The sequence below is a fragment of the Seriola dumerili genome, unplaced genomic scaffold (genome assembly GCF_002260705.1).
Source record: "Seriola dumerili isolate Sdu_G_001 unplaced genomic scaffold, Sdu_1.0 BDQW01000110.1, whole genome shotgun sequence".
Lineage (NCBI taxonomy): Eukaryota > Metazoa > Chordata > Actinopteri > Carangiformes > Carangidae > Seriola > Seriola dumerili.
Window position 1 is genome coordinate 4,656,056 of NW_019174365.1, and position 17,772 is coordinate 4,673,827.

At 42.7% G+C, this 17,772-nt stretch overlaps 1 protein-coding gene across 1 annotated transcript in view; it reads right to left on the reverse strand.

Moving 5' to 3' along the window:
- The window catches only part of gabbr2 (gamma-aminobutyric acid type B receptor subunit 2), a 183,498-nt gene extending 167,220 nt beyond the window's left edge, over positions 1–16,278 (reverse strand). Inside the window, exon 1 of the mRNA XM_022747685.1 lies at positions 15,851–16,278. Within this exon, the coding sequence (XP_022603406.1) occupies positions 15,851–16,165 (315 nt within the window). The 5' untranslated portion in view covers positions 16,166–16,278. The remainder of the gene's footprint in view (positions 1–15,850) is intronic.
- Between the last annotated feature and the right edge of the window lie 1,494 nt (positions 16,279–17,772).

Here is a 17,772-nt window from a genome sequence, read left to right on the forward strand (position 1 = left end):
CCATTCCTGAAAATGTGATTCCAGTCGGCATGAAGGCCTTGTAGAAATCAATAGAAGATCCCCTGTGTGAAAGAGCAAGTCAACAGAGCAGAGAGCAGGGGCATACAGATAATATTTATGTAGAGGGAGGCTGCCAACAACCGCCAGGGACCATGTATAATTCTTATTCATACATCTTGAAAGCAGTGATCTAGTAAATATGAGGCATGCTCATTTATTCAATAAGACTACATCCAGCAACAGGTCAGCACTGGAGAATTGTCTTGTCTTATTCTTTTTTAAGTTCAGAGGATGTCTCTGAACACACAAAAACACACACACTCATCCATTCACGTCTGCATACCTTTGTATGTGGACTGAGTGTGAGGTTCTGTGATCACAGCTACAACATAGCGTGGGACAGATCATGTGCATGCATGTCATTAGTTGTGTCTGCGTTAATCCAGTCAACGGCATCTACAACGGATGTCTCCAGTACATACAATTAACAGGTTTACCAACCTCATGAATAAATGCACAGTGTGTACACACTGCCAACTCTAATTGATGTCCCCTTTCCACACAATTTACATACATTAGACAGTACTGCATTGCCAAAGGACCCTTTACACACTTGTCTGCCAAGGCCAAAAGGTGAAAACGCAATTGCACCAACACAGCCATGTAAAAATGGCTTAAAATATTTTAGGCTCATTTCTGTTTTTCTTTCCTGTTGTCCCCCACAGGAGATCCTTATGGTTTTAATGGCTATGCTAATCGCTAATGTTCCACTAGAATACTAATAAGGGGTAGTAATTAGTGTAACATGGGCTGTAGCTCAGTGTGGACAAGAATTGGTTTTGCTTTTTAAAGAGCCTGTAAAATGGAACTAAAATCCCTGGCAGGGAGTGGACGTTTAAAATTACCATTTAGTTTTGTTTGGCAGATGCTTAATGCTAGCAAACTTTCCACAATAAAAGCTACTGCAACTCCAAGGATGTCACAGTTGGCAGACCTTTTTTGGTGTCCTTTCCATCAGATCAAAATTAGCTAGCCTAACACTGCGCTGGCCAATAGACAGCTTGTTTACAATTGCATCAGAACAGGGTTGTGATAGCGCTGTCTCTGTGAATATAAACGTTGATATGAATACGCCTTAGGAGTAATGTCCTCCATCCGCCCAGATGGCCCTTGGAATTATCTGCTTTACGTGGGATAATGAAATCTCACTCACTATCCAACTGCTTTCTATTGAATTACCGTGATAGGCATCCTTCCTTCTCACAGCTTGGGGTGTCATCAGCCCAACCAGCGTTCGGCACTCATTGGGCACATCCATCACAGACAACTGAAGCAATAAAAGCTCACGAAAGTCCAATAACCATCACAGTACAAAAAGCAGGAATGATACATGGCAGGGATGTTTTAACCATACTGTAAAATGGGGGTCTCCTCCTAAACACAGGCTGCCATCTCAAAGACAAACTGCATGCCACTCTCTTGTTGCTGCAAGAGCTCAGTGTAGTGTATGCATTACCTTGGTGACTTAATTGCTTTATCTGTCTTGTACAGTGTGTTGAAGTAGCTGAATATGACTGTTGACATTCAGTCCCTAGACGGTCCTTTACCTTGGAATTTCAAACATAAAGAAAGGGTTTAATAAAAGATGGCTGGCAGAGGAAGTGAAGGCCAGTACCTCTTGGCAGCAGTGGTGAAAGCCCTGGAGCGCATTCCTCAAGCATCCCAGTGTGGCCATGAAACATCACATTATGGAAAACATGTGAGGTTTAAGGAAATGTGGTGAACACAAATCCAGGAAAAATAGGCTATAATGAAACTATTTAAAATATGATTTAACTGACAGCATTTAAGTGATGAAATTCAGGTGCAGTTGGATCCATATTGTCAACAAGCTGCCCATTTTTAAGAACCAGCAAAAGGGTGGCATCAATTGTTCTTGGATGTTTCCCAAAAGGGAGAAAAAACAGGCATTCTGCCATCACCCTGTTTTTAGCCATGAAACCAATACACACAGTTGGGCAACATGAACAGAGGAGCTTTCTGGAAAAGATTGCTGTGCATTTGGACAGAAGGCAAGAAATCAGCATGGGAGTAGGAGTATCTAATCACGTAAATAGTGTTATCACTAAATAACACTGTCTGAGATAAGGATTAGATTATACTAAATATATCCCTTCAGTCACCATTCAACATGTCAATGACATGTCAATTCAAGATTTCCAGATTTTACACTTATATAATTAAATGAATTAATGCAACTGAAAAACGGGCTGTGTTTTCATGTGCACAAGTGAGATTAAACGTTCAGAATTTCATGTTTCAAATACTTGAGCCTTGCTGTGACGCTCAAGATCAGAGTTTATGTCCTGTCCAAGACAATCGTCTGGACTCCACTGTACATTTCTTTATAATTTTCTTTCATTTTGTTTTAATTAGTTTTTTTGAGTATAGGAGAAGGAGAAGGAGAACACATGTTCTAGGTCAGATCGAGTATTTCATGATCACACTCATCCTCTTGAAGTGATGAAGAAAGAACAGATACAGATTGCCTCCTTCAGTGTGCATTGTGAGGTCCTTTTGCCTCTTGAGATTGTAATTTATTTGTGACACATGTCAAACAAGTGATTGCATATTGTAAATATCAGTTTGCATGCTGCAAATTTAATGAAATGGGCCCAAGAGTCAGAGTTTTAATAACTTGGCTCCAGACTGCTGATCGATGTGAAGCTTCTGTGTGTGTGTGTGTGTGTGTGTGTGTGTGTGTGTGTGTGTGTGTGTGTGTGTGTGTGTGTGTACATTTGTACTTCTATCTCTGTGAGGGCCGGTTGGAGTGAGGATATTTTGATCAGTTTGAGGGTTAAGGCTTGGTTTTAGGCTTCAGGTTAGAATTAGCTTTAGGCTACGTCAACACTAACATGATCATTCTAAAACAGCTTTTCAAAACGAAAACAATCTCCATCCAGAGGAGCGTTTTAGCTCTGTATCAGAAAAGCAAAATGAAAATGCATATCACATGACTCTTCATGTACACTGGGCATGTACTTGAAGCAGATTGTCTACTCTGCAGTTAGTTGGTTTGCAGAGATTTACTTTGCTTGGACGGATGATAAAGTGGAACTGTTACTGAAAGTAACACATGAGTATAAGGCGGTCATGGTGCCGTAAAACATAGTCAGTTGGAGTCATCGCTAAGCAAATACGGCAACATGAGAGTTACCTAGAGCAATATTCATGAAATCAAACAATCACAGGACACTGTGACTGATAAGACCCAATCAGGAAACAAATGTGGGTGTATGCGTCATCGTTTCCAAAAGTCTCCGTTTCTGCACTTCCAGACTAGAATGCAACCCTGGAGTTTTAAAACTAAAACAGAGCGTTTCTAAAAGTTTCTGGAGTAGTATGGACGCCAGGCGTAGAGGTAGCTTTGGGGTCAGGCATCCAGTTCTGATGGGTGAGGTTAGGGTAAGAAGCTAGAGAATGCATTATGCCAATGATGGTAGTAAAACAAGGATGTATGGGTGGGTGCGTGTGTGTGTGTGTGTGTGTGTGTGTGTGTGTGTGTGTATAGCAAGAAATTGACTAGTAAAGGAGACAGCAGACCAAGTCATCAATGTACCCTCTTCTCCCCATAAAGAAAGCAATAAAAGGCTCCTGCCTTACAGTAACAGTTCATTAGTCAGACAGGCAGCCGCAGGTCTGTCCAATCAGGACCCCACCCCATCTATCAGCCGCAGTCTGACACAGGCTCTGTAACACTAACTACTCTTTACAACTACAATTCCCGCTCTGTAACATGGTTTGTTCAGAGATGTATTAAACAAAGAGACATTAGCTCATTACAACATGTAGATCAACTACGAACAACATTCACAGTGTAACTGTGCTTCTCTGTGTCATGGTGTGAGAGAGTGTGTGGATATGTAGTAGTGTTCTTGTGTGTTTGGGGCTGTGGATTGGGGTTTGTTTGCCAAATGGTGTGGGGACTGCTCAAAACAAAATGCTACCCACTCCTGCATATTACTGTTTTATTTTTGTTTTTGTTTTGTTTTTTTCACTGACAAAAACACAATTCCACTGATACAACATAAGAAAGCACAATTTAATCTGTTTTGCTATCCAATTATCCAACTATCCAGCTATGAAAACACACACATGCACACACGCACAGACATACATACATGCACAAAGATTAGGACTGAGCCACAGCGGATAGAGCAAACGATCTCTTATCATCATTGCACAGGCTTTTGTGATTGCATGTGGCATGATTGCCTGCTCTGGATGGACATGACAGATGTGTATACCACTGCTACCGTGCATGGGCACTTAGAGAGTGTGGCAGGGAGTGTGTGTGTATTTGTGTGTAGGTTACATCTGTGATTCTACTGTCTGTTGTTATCGCTCTTGGCACACAATGGGCTCACCAACTGCTTTCCGCTAACAGGCCCCAGCAATCAGGGATGGGGAAGCTGTAGCCACTATGAGCAGGCGGAAAATGGACAAAGGTCTGATGTGTATCCAGAGACTGCTGGAGCAAAGAGCTGCACCGTGCCACATGGACGCATGCTGAGGCCCACTACCAGCAACAAATCACAACAGTTACACTTTCAGACAATCCTTGTACATACAGTCAGTATGTAGTCAGTTAAAGCAGAAAAATACTGGAAAACACACAGAGGATTACAGTGCTTGACAACCGCAAAATCTAAATGGCACAAACCGTAAGAGGAAAAGCAAAACTCAAACTGACAGTTTGTTACCTTACAGCTGGATGAGCACAAAAGCATGAGATATTGCTCAAGGGAGCTTTAATGTATTAAATCCAGCAGTCTATTTCTGTAAAATAATAACTGTGAAGGCTGTGCTTCCGACAGGTGCTCCATGAAGGTTCTTATCGGTGTGACTGAAACTGCATAATCGCTCCTCTAGTGGAGCATCTCTTTCCAGAAGAGGATGAAGGAACAGCACTGACAATGTCCTGTTCTGATATGAAAAGCAAATCTGCATGGAAGACAAAAGGTAGAGCCCAAGAGAATCAAAGTGTGTTATAGTTGGAACTGCTTCCTCTGTTCTGCCTGGTCATTTATATGAGATAATAAAATCTGTGTAAAAGCTGCTATGGAAATTTTGCATCTGGTCTGACTTTTGATGAGGAATTTCTAAAGAATTTTAAAAGGGGTCATTACAGCCATAAGTCCTCATCATTGCAACACATTATAGACCATTCAGTTTTATTGTGTTTTAACAGTGAGAAAGCCTTCACTACTGGATCGCTGCTGTGTATGCTGCTGGAGCATTTCACCGAGCAGGAGAGTGGATCTATTGAGGCTGTTAGTGAGTGACAATTACTCCTTCGTATATGTCAGGATGGTATCACACGGCTAAAAAAAAAGGGGGGGGTGTGTGTATAAACGTACCATCTGAGCACAAAACAGGATTTTGACCAATCTGGACTCCTACAGTTCCTTTGAAGAGTGACTGACTGGTAATTGTTATAAACAGGAAATATGTATTGGTCGTCTGTTTTTTATACTATTGTTACAAAGAAAGCAGTGCAGTCAGAGGTAAATGAAACAAGTGAAAGTGGCAATTATGTAGAGGTTGTCATTTTAGGAAGGGCAGCGCCCTGGTGCCCTCTGTTGACCAGTCACAATGGTTAGTTTACATGTCTGTCTCAACTCAGTCGGTTTTCATGTGGTTGGGGTATTGTGTGAGTCTGGGTGTGTGTGAGTCAGTGTGTGTGAGAAACAGAGATTGGTATAAAAAGTGTATGCACATGTAGGTGCATGTCATGGTGACAAAGACAGAGACAAAGCAAGAAAGGCCATTATTCTTCTGTGGCACCTGCCTGAGTCTCCACACATCCCAGCTGTGGCCATGACAGCCAGCCATCCTCTGGGAATAAGTGTTAACTGCCATTCACCCCTGGGAACAGGATGCACACACATGCTACAATCATACACATTGCGTGCTGCCAGGATCACGCAATTGCACAGACACACACACACACCAAGTCACCAGCCCTCAGAGTGAAGTACATACCGTATATGTGGATGCATGCAAGCACCAGCGTATAGTCACTTTCTCTTTATAGGTAAGCATACTCATGCACACCGCATACACATGTGTATCCACGTGCACACACACATACACACCCATCTCTTTCCAAGAAGCCGTCAAGGGTTGGCTTCTCTTTTTTTGTCCAAGAATTACATGAGCTTTAATGTAATTACAGGACTGACAAGGACAGACTCTCTGCTTACTGCTCTGTGCTGGGCCCTCTTGAGAGCCACAGACAGGAACATGCACAGAGTATTTGTCCAATCTCTAATGACAACGGCACACCCTTTCCACGATAATCCTTTCATTTCTGTCCACTCACAGGAGAGGGACAGGGAGGCACAGAGGTGAATGTGCGTGTGTGTGTGTGTGTGTGTGCGTGTGGGGCGGGGGGGGGGTGAAAGGAGCAGACAGTGATTGAGAGAGGGGGGGGTTGTAAAATTTTAAGGATTAAGGCATAATAATGGCTGACAAAGGCAATATTGAGTAGAAAACAAGTCATCCTTTAAAAAAGGTCATCTGGAACACTATCACCTTGGTCAGAGTCTGCTGTGTTTAAGGATTAAAGGTCAAACAACATAAGAAGGGAAGCAATATTAAGATATTTGAAAACCATCTCACACCTACAACCTTTCTCTCTCCTTTGCCTGTCTTTCTCGCTCGTACACATACGCGCAGCCTTTTAGTGATGGAAATTCTCCAGACGTGTAACAGCAGGGCGCCTCTCTTGGGGTTGGTAACCATAAGCACACAAACACATATTCTCCTGGATCTTGTCTGCAGAAAAGGGAGCTCAGCAAACAAACTGCAACATCACAAATATCATTATGAAAGGCTCCTAATGCTCAAACCACATTTGGGAGTAAGAGGCAGTGATTTTTTTCAGTTGTTTACAGCGAAACATGCTATAGGAGCAGATAAACAATCACTGTTATAATTGTCTGTGCAAATGGCTTGGCTGGGGATCAATGGCAGCTTTATAGACGCACCAGCAGAAGCAGCCTGACAGACTGACTTAGTGTTGCACTCAACATGGCAGCAGCCATCTTGTCAGTATTTTCGGCAGCACTGAAAAAAAATGGGAGATTTTCATCCTCATCCCAGCTCTTGTCTATCGCTACTTTAAAGCTGCATTTCAGTGTTTTTGCCTCCAGTTTATCTGTCTCCCCTTCTATGTCTCCCCTCTCCACCTCCCCTGTCTCGTCCTCCTAAAGCCCCAATTTTCTGGCTCCCCCACCTCTTCATCCATCCTCCCATCCTGTTTCTATCTCCTGGGTGATTTCCCAGTGGGTGTCCCTCAGTACCACAGTACAGCCATGTGAATCCGAGAGTAACTGTTTGTTTAATGTTAATGGCAGCCAGATGCCTGGTTCACCACCTTTTGGAGTTGTGCATCTCGACAATAGCAGAGAAAAGAAAAAAAAAAAAAAAGATGAGAAGGGGACGTGCCAACAGATGTCTCATCTTAGCATCTGCTGGGAAAACACAATACGTTGGCACAAAGAAAAGGAAGATTAAAATTTGACAATGACAAATTAATCTGAAACCTTATTGATTATCACAAACTAAATTCATTAAAGCTTTTACTATACAAGCGTGTCGCCTGGTTGTAATTAAGATGCAATATATTCAGGGCAACATATGCAGAGTTTTGGATACTGTATTAATTTTTTCAGGTGAGGTACTATGCTAGAATGTATTTAAGTATGGTGGCATGCTATGATATGAAATATTATAATAACCTTTGTGTACGGAGGGCTGCCCTTCCTGATATATACTATACTGTTTTCTACTAGGTTGTCATTCATTTAACACCACCTAAGTGACGGTGCTGACCACAATACAGACCCCTGACCACACCATGAATGAGTCTAGGCTGACAATGGCACTTGACTGTATATTATTTAGTTCAATGGGCTACCAAAGAGCTAAATTGGATTCCGGTCAGTGCCACTAAGGCAGATATACCAATGCCGAAATATGTAATCGCAGTGACACCCTTAACCACAACATTCTGCTGTGTTGTATTTTAGAAGGAGGCTGATTTTTAACATTATCAGTGTGGGGTGATTGCGTCCATCTCGAAGAATCACATTCACATAAGTGCCTCCACCCACACATTCAGTGTGCAGACTATTTTCCATCCTTTCCCAACCTCCAGCCGCACTCGTAGTCAAAAGAACATTTTGACTGCTTCGCAAGCAACCAACAGAACTTGCTTAGGGTGCTGTTGAAACTGAATTCAGCCGCTGCCTCTCTCATGTGATTAGCCCTTGACTTGGTCAGCACATCAGGCCCTGCAGGGCAACTCCACAGACAAAAGATAATGCCAAACACTCTCCCTTGCTCTCTCGAATTAACAACATATTTGCACAAACAATGAGATTCAGTCAAACACACTGTAATCTACTCCAGGCAAATCCAAGGTGTTCTATTGAGAAAGCCAGAAGGCTAATTTGTTTTTGTCACACTTGAACTCACCTATTGAACTTAAGGCTCAGAATACCAATATAATATTAAATAAAGCATTGCGTTGCTAGCATATTAGCAAGAAGATGTTGCTCTATGGTTAATGTGGAGTAATATACCAGAGAAGGGGAGCAGTCAAACTTGACTTATTTTCTCTTAGGCTTTAGGAAAACATCTGGGATAAACAAGAAACGATAGTCAAGAGGTGGGGACTTATGTTATTAAAAAGCATTGGTGAGGAGAGATGAGATGGAACAGGGAACAAGTTTTGAATCCATAACTATTGAGGATGCACAAAGCCTGGGAGACCTACTGTGTCTCTTCTTTTTTAGAAAAAAAACCAAAAAAAACAAAAGAAATAAAGTTTCTACATTAGACGTAGGGCACAAGATGGAAATAAAGTGTAAAGAAATTTTTTTTAAAAAGTGCATAGTACAAAGCAATTCCTGTCATGTTTGACTGGTTTCAAAAGATTGATGAAAACTGTTCTTACTGAGGTTGAGTTTTTCACTACTCCCCATAGTGAGGGTGAAAGCAGGAGGTACTGATGTGCTACAAAGCAATCTGACCATAATGTGACTCCATTTTTATTGGAACTGAACAACACTTTGCATTTAACTGCTCAACTGACCACACTGTCCTGACCTCAGGCAGTGCTGCAGGGATGCCAACTGAAAACGGCCATGACCATATGTGGGAGTGTATGTGCTCAGTGTGTGCTCTGTGTGTGCTCTGTGTCTGTGTGTGTGTGTGTGTGTGTGTGTGTGTGTGTGTGTGTGTGTGTGTGTGTGTGTGTGTGTGTGTGTGTGTGTGTGTGTGTGGAGGAGACAGGTCTGTGTTTGCATGAAAATGAAAAGTACAATGTTTATGAGCATACTGTTGTTCATTTATGGGCTATATTACATGTGTGCCTGTGTGTCCCTTCACTGTGGTGAAGCCAGCTTCAGGGCACATAAGAGCCTCTTTTATCAAGAAAGTTCATGTTTCTGGTCGTCTTGCTCGAGCCCTCCAGGCCACTGGAAGCCTGACTCAGAAAAAGGTCAGCAATTAATGCTCAAACTTAGTAACTTTATTACACCGTGACCCGTGTTTCTCTGATTTTGAGTGAATCAGAGCGAAAAAAAACATTACAATGATATGAACACAATACTCTCATGAACCTGCAAAATGATATTAGTGATCTAACAACACAATGTCTTGGTAGCCTTTAACTAATCTCATGCTCATACCTCATTGCATGCAGTAATTGCTTTTTTTCACATGGCCATTAAACTATGTAGCCTCAGAGAAACAACGCAAATGGTATTACATTATGATCCAATAAGAATTAAGAGGCTGGCCATTTCCTCTTCCTGCACAAAAGATGATATAATCCTATTTCGGGATCTCCATCTCATAACCCTATACATCTCTTTCTCTCTCGCCTCACTCTCTGATTCTCCCCTGAGATGCTGTTCGTTCTATGAGAAGGGCTGCTGCACATTGATCCCCACTATCTGTGTCGGGTCAGTGGATACAGCCACACTCAGCACTTTCTCTATGCCTGGAGAGCACCCAGGCTGTCACAGGCTGCTTTTCCCTACTATCCCTGAATATTCAGCCTCTCCAAGGAACAGTGACAGGTAATCTTTGTTGACCCCCCCCCGGGCCACTGCTACGGCGCTGAATAGATGTCAGATATTTAGATAATATGTGGCGTACAATATGAAACCCTGACATCCAAGATGTTCAAAGGTGCTGCTTCATTTGGCCCATGTCAGATGGTTTTACACAAAAGCTCAGAAGTGAGGTACATTGTGTGAATCACTAAGATCAGTAAAGGGTACACTGGGATATTCAGTTTGAATAAATGTAGAAAGGACTTTCACTTTAAACACATGATACAATGATAAAACAAATTCTCCTCAAAAAAAAAAAAAGCCAACCAGCCAACAGCCCTGAACCAGCTCGTCCTGACTTAAGACCTATGCTTAGTAGCACCCCGACCTCCATTATGGTAATGCCTTTTCACAGAAAACCTAACTTCTTCTGACAAAATGACAGAATGCCTTACATGCGCTCAGGGGGGTGCTCCTCCTCCTGTGAACAAGTGTACTGTACAGCGGTTGCAGGCTTGCCGACATGTGCACAAATGTGACATGTTGCCTCTAGTCCTCTGAGGAGAAAAGAGGAGGCTGTTTCTACTATACGTATCTGTGTGCAGTACCTCCGAACATACGTCATTGCTAACAGTCTCAGGAGGCCCATAGTATTGCATGGATGGATAGTCATATGCCATAAATACCCATACTGTATCTAGTGCACTGTACATGGGCAATGTCCACATCGCAAACTATAGACTCTGTGTCTCTGTGGTTGTATTGATTTGCCTTTAAAATACATGTGTTCACTCTGCTAGAATACAGGAAACATGATAGCAGAGGAGCACGTTGACTTAAAGTATGTTAATTGAATTTAAGATTTCCTCCAATAAATGGGGACTGCTTTTTTCAAAATGATCACAGAAGTGGAATTTCAAAGAGTTTATATCAAATTGATTGTTGCCTCAGATGACACCATTCACCTCCGAGCGTGTAACATAAAATCCTATCCCTATCAACACACAAAAGTAAAACAGGAAAAAAGGAATGCATCAAAAATGGCAACACAAAACAACAAGAGAAACAGTAGCTGAAAATAATTAATTGATTAACTGAAACTAAACAGCAAAATTATTACTTTAGACCTTAGCAATCTAAAGGAGAGCTATGGACTACATCCTGATCCAAAAGCTCACCATACATAAATTCCCTGATTGTAAGCAAAAGGGGCCAAAAAGCCTAGAAGCCAGCTCCTCTAGCTTTATATACCACTGGACCCCCAGAACGATGGGATTACAAGCAGGTTCCCAGATTCACTGGCCAATAACACAATGGAGGAGGAACTAGAGTTGAGGCCCAACACAACACACATTGACACATTTCTATAAGTAACACATTCACCTATGGGGGAAAATAACATCCCCACCCATAAAAAACAAACAGACCATGTTCATTCATCTTAGCACTTTGAAAACAATCACCCTTGAGGAAGTGCGTCAGCCACAACATTATTATATCCTTTTTTATGCTTTATTTATGGCATCACATAATTTCCCCATTCCACAGTAAACAACAGAAGGTGTTGGGTCACTGTAGATCCATGAGTGAGCTATCAGTTTTTATTCAAAGTTCAAACAACTGTTCAAACATGGGCACAAATTAAATATTCACTCCCTAACGATCTAACTGAATTGTAAAATTCACAGCATTTAAGAGTAATAGGCTGCTCCTTGTACTCTGACGTGTCTGTAAACTGCACTGTCACTGAGTTTATTAACACAAAATGGAGGTAGTGAGCCATACTGAATGGATGATGGCACCAAACCATCTGAGATGTACTATACTATACTAGATAGTTGGAAAAATTGTGGATAAAGCTGGGGCTGTTTGCTGTGTTTTCAAAACATAATGGCCTGTAGAAACAATTCCCCAATCTGACGTAAGCTGTGGACGCACTGCAAATCAATGCAACCATGTCAATTCTCTCCTAATTAGGGCTTCGTGGGTTTGCTTTTAAAATAATCTGGAAGAATTACATTTTAGTTCTCATTTGTTTTTTTTAAAGTGACAGCCCTATTGGGTGAAACTATATGAGTCTCTTATTCCTCTAGGAGGCCTAATGAAAGGATCCAGACTTTCTTTGTCCTCTTCTCTCCCCACTTCCCTCAATCTGTGACACAGCAGGCCTGTTTCACAAATGTTTCTCAATATCCTAAAACAGGCCTTGTGCCTTCCTCCCAGCAATAACAATAACTACTGTACTATACTGACTGCATGTAGGACTAACATGTCTTTATGTATGAATAGTGCTACCCTAGCGTGTATAACAACAAACTTTGCCTTTTGATTTGTGAAGTTTAAATTCGTATCTATTGGCTGACATGATTGGCCAGAGCTGAACACAAGATGACACTGATTTCAAAAACTTTGCGTACCACTGTTCACTATTCTGCTGAAAAGTGATCTTTCCCTGAGTGGCCCATCTCAAGAGCCTGTCACACATCCTATAAGCCCATGAACTAGCGTAGCTTAGCCTAGAACGCTCTCACTGCCCAAAGTCTCCCTTCCATCCTCTTCCAGTGCTTCCCGTCCTCTCCAAAGCTTTGATCCTCTAAGCCTGCAGAGTTACAGTATCAGTCCTCGGTTACACTAAAACCCACACTCACACATCCAGAGCTGCATTGGAGGACCAACTCTGGCTCCAGCACTAAGCCTCCCAGTTGATATAATCCATCCTGCTTCTTTTCTACCTGCAATGCCCTGGTTTTAAAGCAAAAAATGTATTCTGCAATTGCTTCAGCCCGCTACAATGTCTACATAGGTGAAATATCTTCCTCAGGCTGCTCAGACCAGTTTCACACCAGCCCACATTAGATCATCATCTCCAAGCATTCCACATCAGGACATCTGCTCTACTTCCAATGACTGCTTGTTCTATCCTCTAACCTCCAACTGTCTCATTCTAGCAGCACAGCCTCAGCTCTCAGTTCTTTTACTGTGGGACAGCCCCTCAGTGCCTCACCATCCCAATCATCAGCACCACCACCGAGCTCCACACCACCAGGGGATGGACTGGGCCTGCTCAGTCTACCCATGGCTCCACCGACAGGGGATAAAGGGATAAAGAGCCTCTGCTCAGGGACTGATTACTTACATCTGCCAGGCCAAATCCCAGTGCCCACACATACACACACATACATGTGTACAAACACCACACAGGCACACACTTGGCCTGCTGCTAGCTGCAACGAACGCACTGATGCATGTATTGTTTTCTGACATAAGCATGTGGAATGTGGGGAGGCTGTGTGCATGTGTGTGTGTGTGTGTGTGTGTGTGTGTGTCTGTGTCTGTGTCTGTGTCTGTGTGTGTTCAGGACTTTTATTCATGTGTAAGTAAGAGATTATATGGCAATGACTGTATAATGAAAACATGTGTGGTAAATTGTTAATGGCAGAGCCATCACTAACTTCATATTATTGCTCCCATAAACATGTCAGAGGCTCCAATATAGTCCACACTACAGCAATAACCCTGGGCAAATGTCTCTACCTTTAATGCTCATGAGTACTGAGACACTGCAAACACTTCAGACCACTTCATCTGAAATAAACAAACAATAATAGTTTCTCATATCTTAAGATGTTATTGGAATCATGTTTCTCTCACTAAAGTCTCTGACTGTTTCTTTATTATTCTCTGTAAATATATAATAACAATATTCTGTTGCAGTAATATACTACCATTTGCACTTCACAGTGCTCTCTGTGGTCACTTGTTGACTTTAACCATGCCAGCCTGTGCCAGATGATTTCCTGTAGCTTGTAAATATACTATGAAGTTGTTGGCAGGGTGCTTTTTTTCTGAGAGTTATTAAAATCAGAGCTAACAGGACACGTTTGGCCAACGTTCCACATTAACAATATTCATCTAGAAGTAACAAATACATGTCTATCAGGTCTTCCACCAGTAAAATAATGAAAAAGGAAGCATGTTGACTATATATTTCTGTATGTATCTGTGCACTGAGCAAAAATATGTTATTGATGGAAAAACACAGCGTTCTAGAGCAGACATTAGAATATTTTCATTCTGACATTTCAAAAAGCATGATCAGAGCTTGGACTTTCAGCTGGCCTGTATACAAAACAAATGTCAAATACCACGGGATTGGCAGTGCCACAGTGTAATAGAGTTTAGCCTTTGACCACAAAGTCATCAAATAACACTGTTCTTTACTCTTCCCATTGATTGTTAGTATTAGAAAGCTGGCATCAGTATCAGACATTCCCAGTGAGTGGATGTCAGGTTGGCCCACTGAACTCTTGCTTCCAGCTCATCTTTCTCTCCAGAGGAATAGAAGGAGAAAAATCATAACTCTCATAAGAGCATATTAATCCCATGGTCTGAGCGCATGCCGCCTGTGAGAGTTTACCTCTGTCAACAGAGATTTGTGTGCTCTTTCACACACACACACACCTGTGCACATAAGAGTATGAAGGTGCTACACAGTGCTACACAGTGCTACACAGGAAAAAACCAAAGGAATTACTGCAATTTAAGACAGGAGGGGGAGGAGTTACCATCCGATGTTTTATTATGACAAACCTGGATCAACCAAAGATTATAAAATATTATAAATACAGTAATGATTTATCTAAGTATCAAATAAATGTCCACTTATTCAACAGATTTTTCTTGTAGCTGGATTGTTAAACAGATCTGTCACATTATCAACATTCATACACGTCTGTATGATGCAGCAGCTTTAAGCTCCTCAACTACATCCTGTTCTCAAAAGCATGTAAATCGCTAAAGCCTTGAAGGCCACTGTAAGCACTGTTGACTTGTTCAGTCAGATAATTCAAGTGTAAACAAAATTATGGAGAATAGGCTTGCATTGTCAAAGCTTGCAGAGATTTGGCTATGACTTCAAGAGGACTTCAGCTGGAGTGGTATATTATTGTTGCTATTGTTATCAAATAAACTGATCTTAATTTGGAGCTAGAATACTGTGAGATTCAAGGGTGCAAGGAGTCAGAAGAAATCGCACATCCAATTACCGCCATCTTCAGGCACGATGAGAACCAGCCCTTTAATCGTTTAAAGATACACTGGATTCGTGACTGAAAATCTTTGCAACATAAAGCCAGTTCAAGTCGTACATACATCTTATAAAGTGACGATTACAAAAAGGCCGAATGCAGCGTTTCAATTAAAATACAATTGTGTGAAGGCGATGGATGACATTTGTTTTATCAGATATATTGGTCATCCTGTTTCATCCTGAGATTGCGGTAACCATTAAACGTCCTATATAGGGAGAGCATGAGAGTGTGACTCTGGGGTGTCCGGGTGATGCAGAGCCTTCTGGTGCCAGGATACATTTAAATTCACTGTCAATGAGCAGCGACAGCAGCGAGACAGACGAAGATGGGAAATAGGCACTACAGCACCGCGTTGTCATTTGAGGGAAAAGAGACAGCAGTTGACTTTAGCGCAATGAAAACAAGCTCATCAACAACGAGGCTGCGCAGATACCAAACATAACAGATCCCAGCGTTTCCCCTTGGACGCACACTGTGTGGAGCCCTGCGGGGCAGTGGCGCGCGCGCATACACACGTGCACATATACACAAGCACACACAGGCGCACTTACACTAGCTATATACAACTGTTTTAAACACGCCACCCCAACCAGCAGCTGCTCAGTGAAAAGATTTAGTCTGTATGTTTACCTCTGTGTCGTAGATTTTGGTGATGAGTGAGAACGAGTACTTCCTGGACTCCCGTATGTGCTGGATGGCCAGTTGGACCGCCGGCTCGATCCCCTGGCTGATGCTGCTCATCAGGGCCGACTCGTTCATGGGCATAAGAACCATGATGGGCAAGTTTTCCCCGTCCCTGGAGAACCAGCTGTTGTCCTGTCCGTGTTTGGTGCGGTCGTTGCACACCTTGGCCAGGGCAGGGTGAAATAGCAAAACAGAGAGGAGCAGGCATCCCGTCGGGAGGAACATCTCCCAGCCGCTGCAGTCCCTCCGGGCTGGAGCCATGCTACCGCGCAGGGTGACCGAATGAGATCCCACCGTACTCTCACTGTTTGGGCATCGCAAATTCGGGCTCGTCCGGGATGCTCAGATGCCCGCCCGTCAAGCAAATCGTATTTCAGAACAGAGCAGACAAGAAAGCCGCAACAGCCCCTGCAGTGGGCAAACTCGTCCTATGGATTATGACTGCAAACTGTGAAAATATTTCTACTCTAACAGTGCCTCTGTAAGAATATTCCAAGGGCGCAGAGATTTGCGTTGCAGAGGGAGAGCTATTGCCTCTCGGTGTCCGTCATCCAAACGATCTCCTGTCAAACAGCCCTCTGATTCAACCCCGCTTTTCACCTTTAATTTCAATCACTTATCTTAGAAGCACAAGAATGTCCCGATTGATGCTCCGAAAACACGGAGATTACCCCCCTAAGTGTACAGAGAATTCAATCACTCGCTGACAGTTGGTGCGGATACAAAATCACCTCCGAAGTAAATTCCCAGTCAAGAGATGTCAACTGCGGGCATCCCCGCCAAACGCAGCGCCGAATCTGACAAATAACAAGACAAACGAAGGAACACGGAAAACAGACTAAAAACACGCAGAGTTGATGCTAAAAGCTTGACCGCAGATTTCCTAGGGGGAGATGTCGAGAGAGTCTTCCCTGGCAGCCTGTGGGACTGGGATGCTCATCTCCGATGGTGCGTCAGAGAAGCGCTGAAGCCGTTACTGCTGCTGCTGCTGCTCACCGTGCGCGCAAGAGGGAGCACTGAATGTGGAGGAGGAGAGGAACTGAGGGAGGGAGGGAGGGAGGGAGGGATGGAGGGATACAACAGCCTGGTGGAAAGGCTGCATAGGCTTTGTGCAGGGCAGACTCATCAGTGGCTTGACAGCCATGGGTGATTTACTGGGCTTTTATGTTAAAGGAGGCAGACGATGTTTCAGACATGCACGGAGCAGGCTAGTTAAAATATATTGAGGCTGTATACATGTGTATAGCTCTGTTATGTTGCACGCCACATAACAGTCACATAGAAAAGAAAAACACCTCTTCCAGCTATATTTTTCGTGACTCATTATAAATGCTGATCCTCGGGGATGGGAGATTGTTCCCACAGGCAGCTGGGCTTTGATCCACTGTGTAGCTGTACCTGCAGCACCTGCCGAAGTGTCCTTGAGCATCATAAGAAATGGCTTGCTGTGCGCGTCTAAACCAGACGATGAAAATAGAATCCCCACTAGGACCAATAATAACTATGTAGAATCTATTGAAATGAAAATAGACCTACTTAAAAGGACTGGGACTCTTTGTATGTACTTTGATGTAGTGGCATGTCTCATAAACAGTGCCATCTAGCAAGCAGTTAAACAAAATGTGCCAAAACATGGACTTAAGTTAGGTTCAGACATCACCAGGTGTCCTTGTTTACTTTTCCCAGGAAACCTTCATTCTCAAAGCAGAAGTGAACTCTATTCCATCCATTATAATTGGATGAGATTAAATTTGTATACATCTTAGCCTGTTCCAATGGATGTATAGAGTTCATTATTCATCATTATTAACATCGGTTTAAGTCTTTGCACTGTAAAATAATCATAAAATACTTGTGGATTCTCAGCC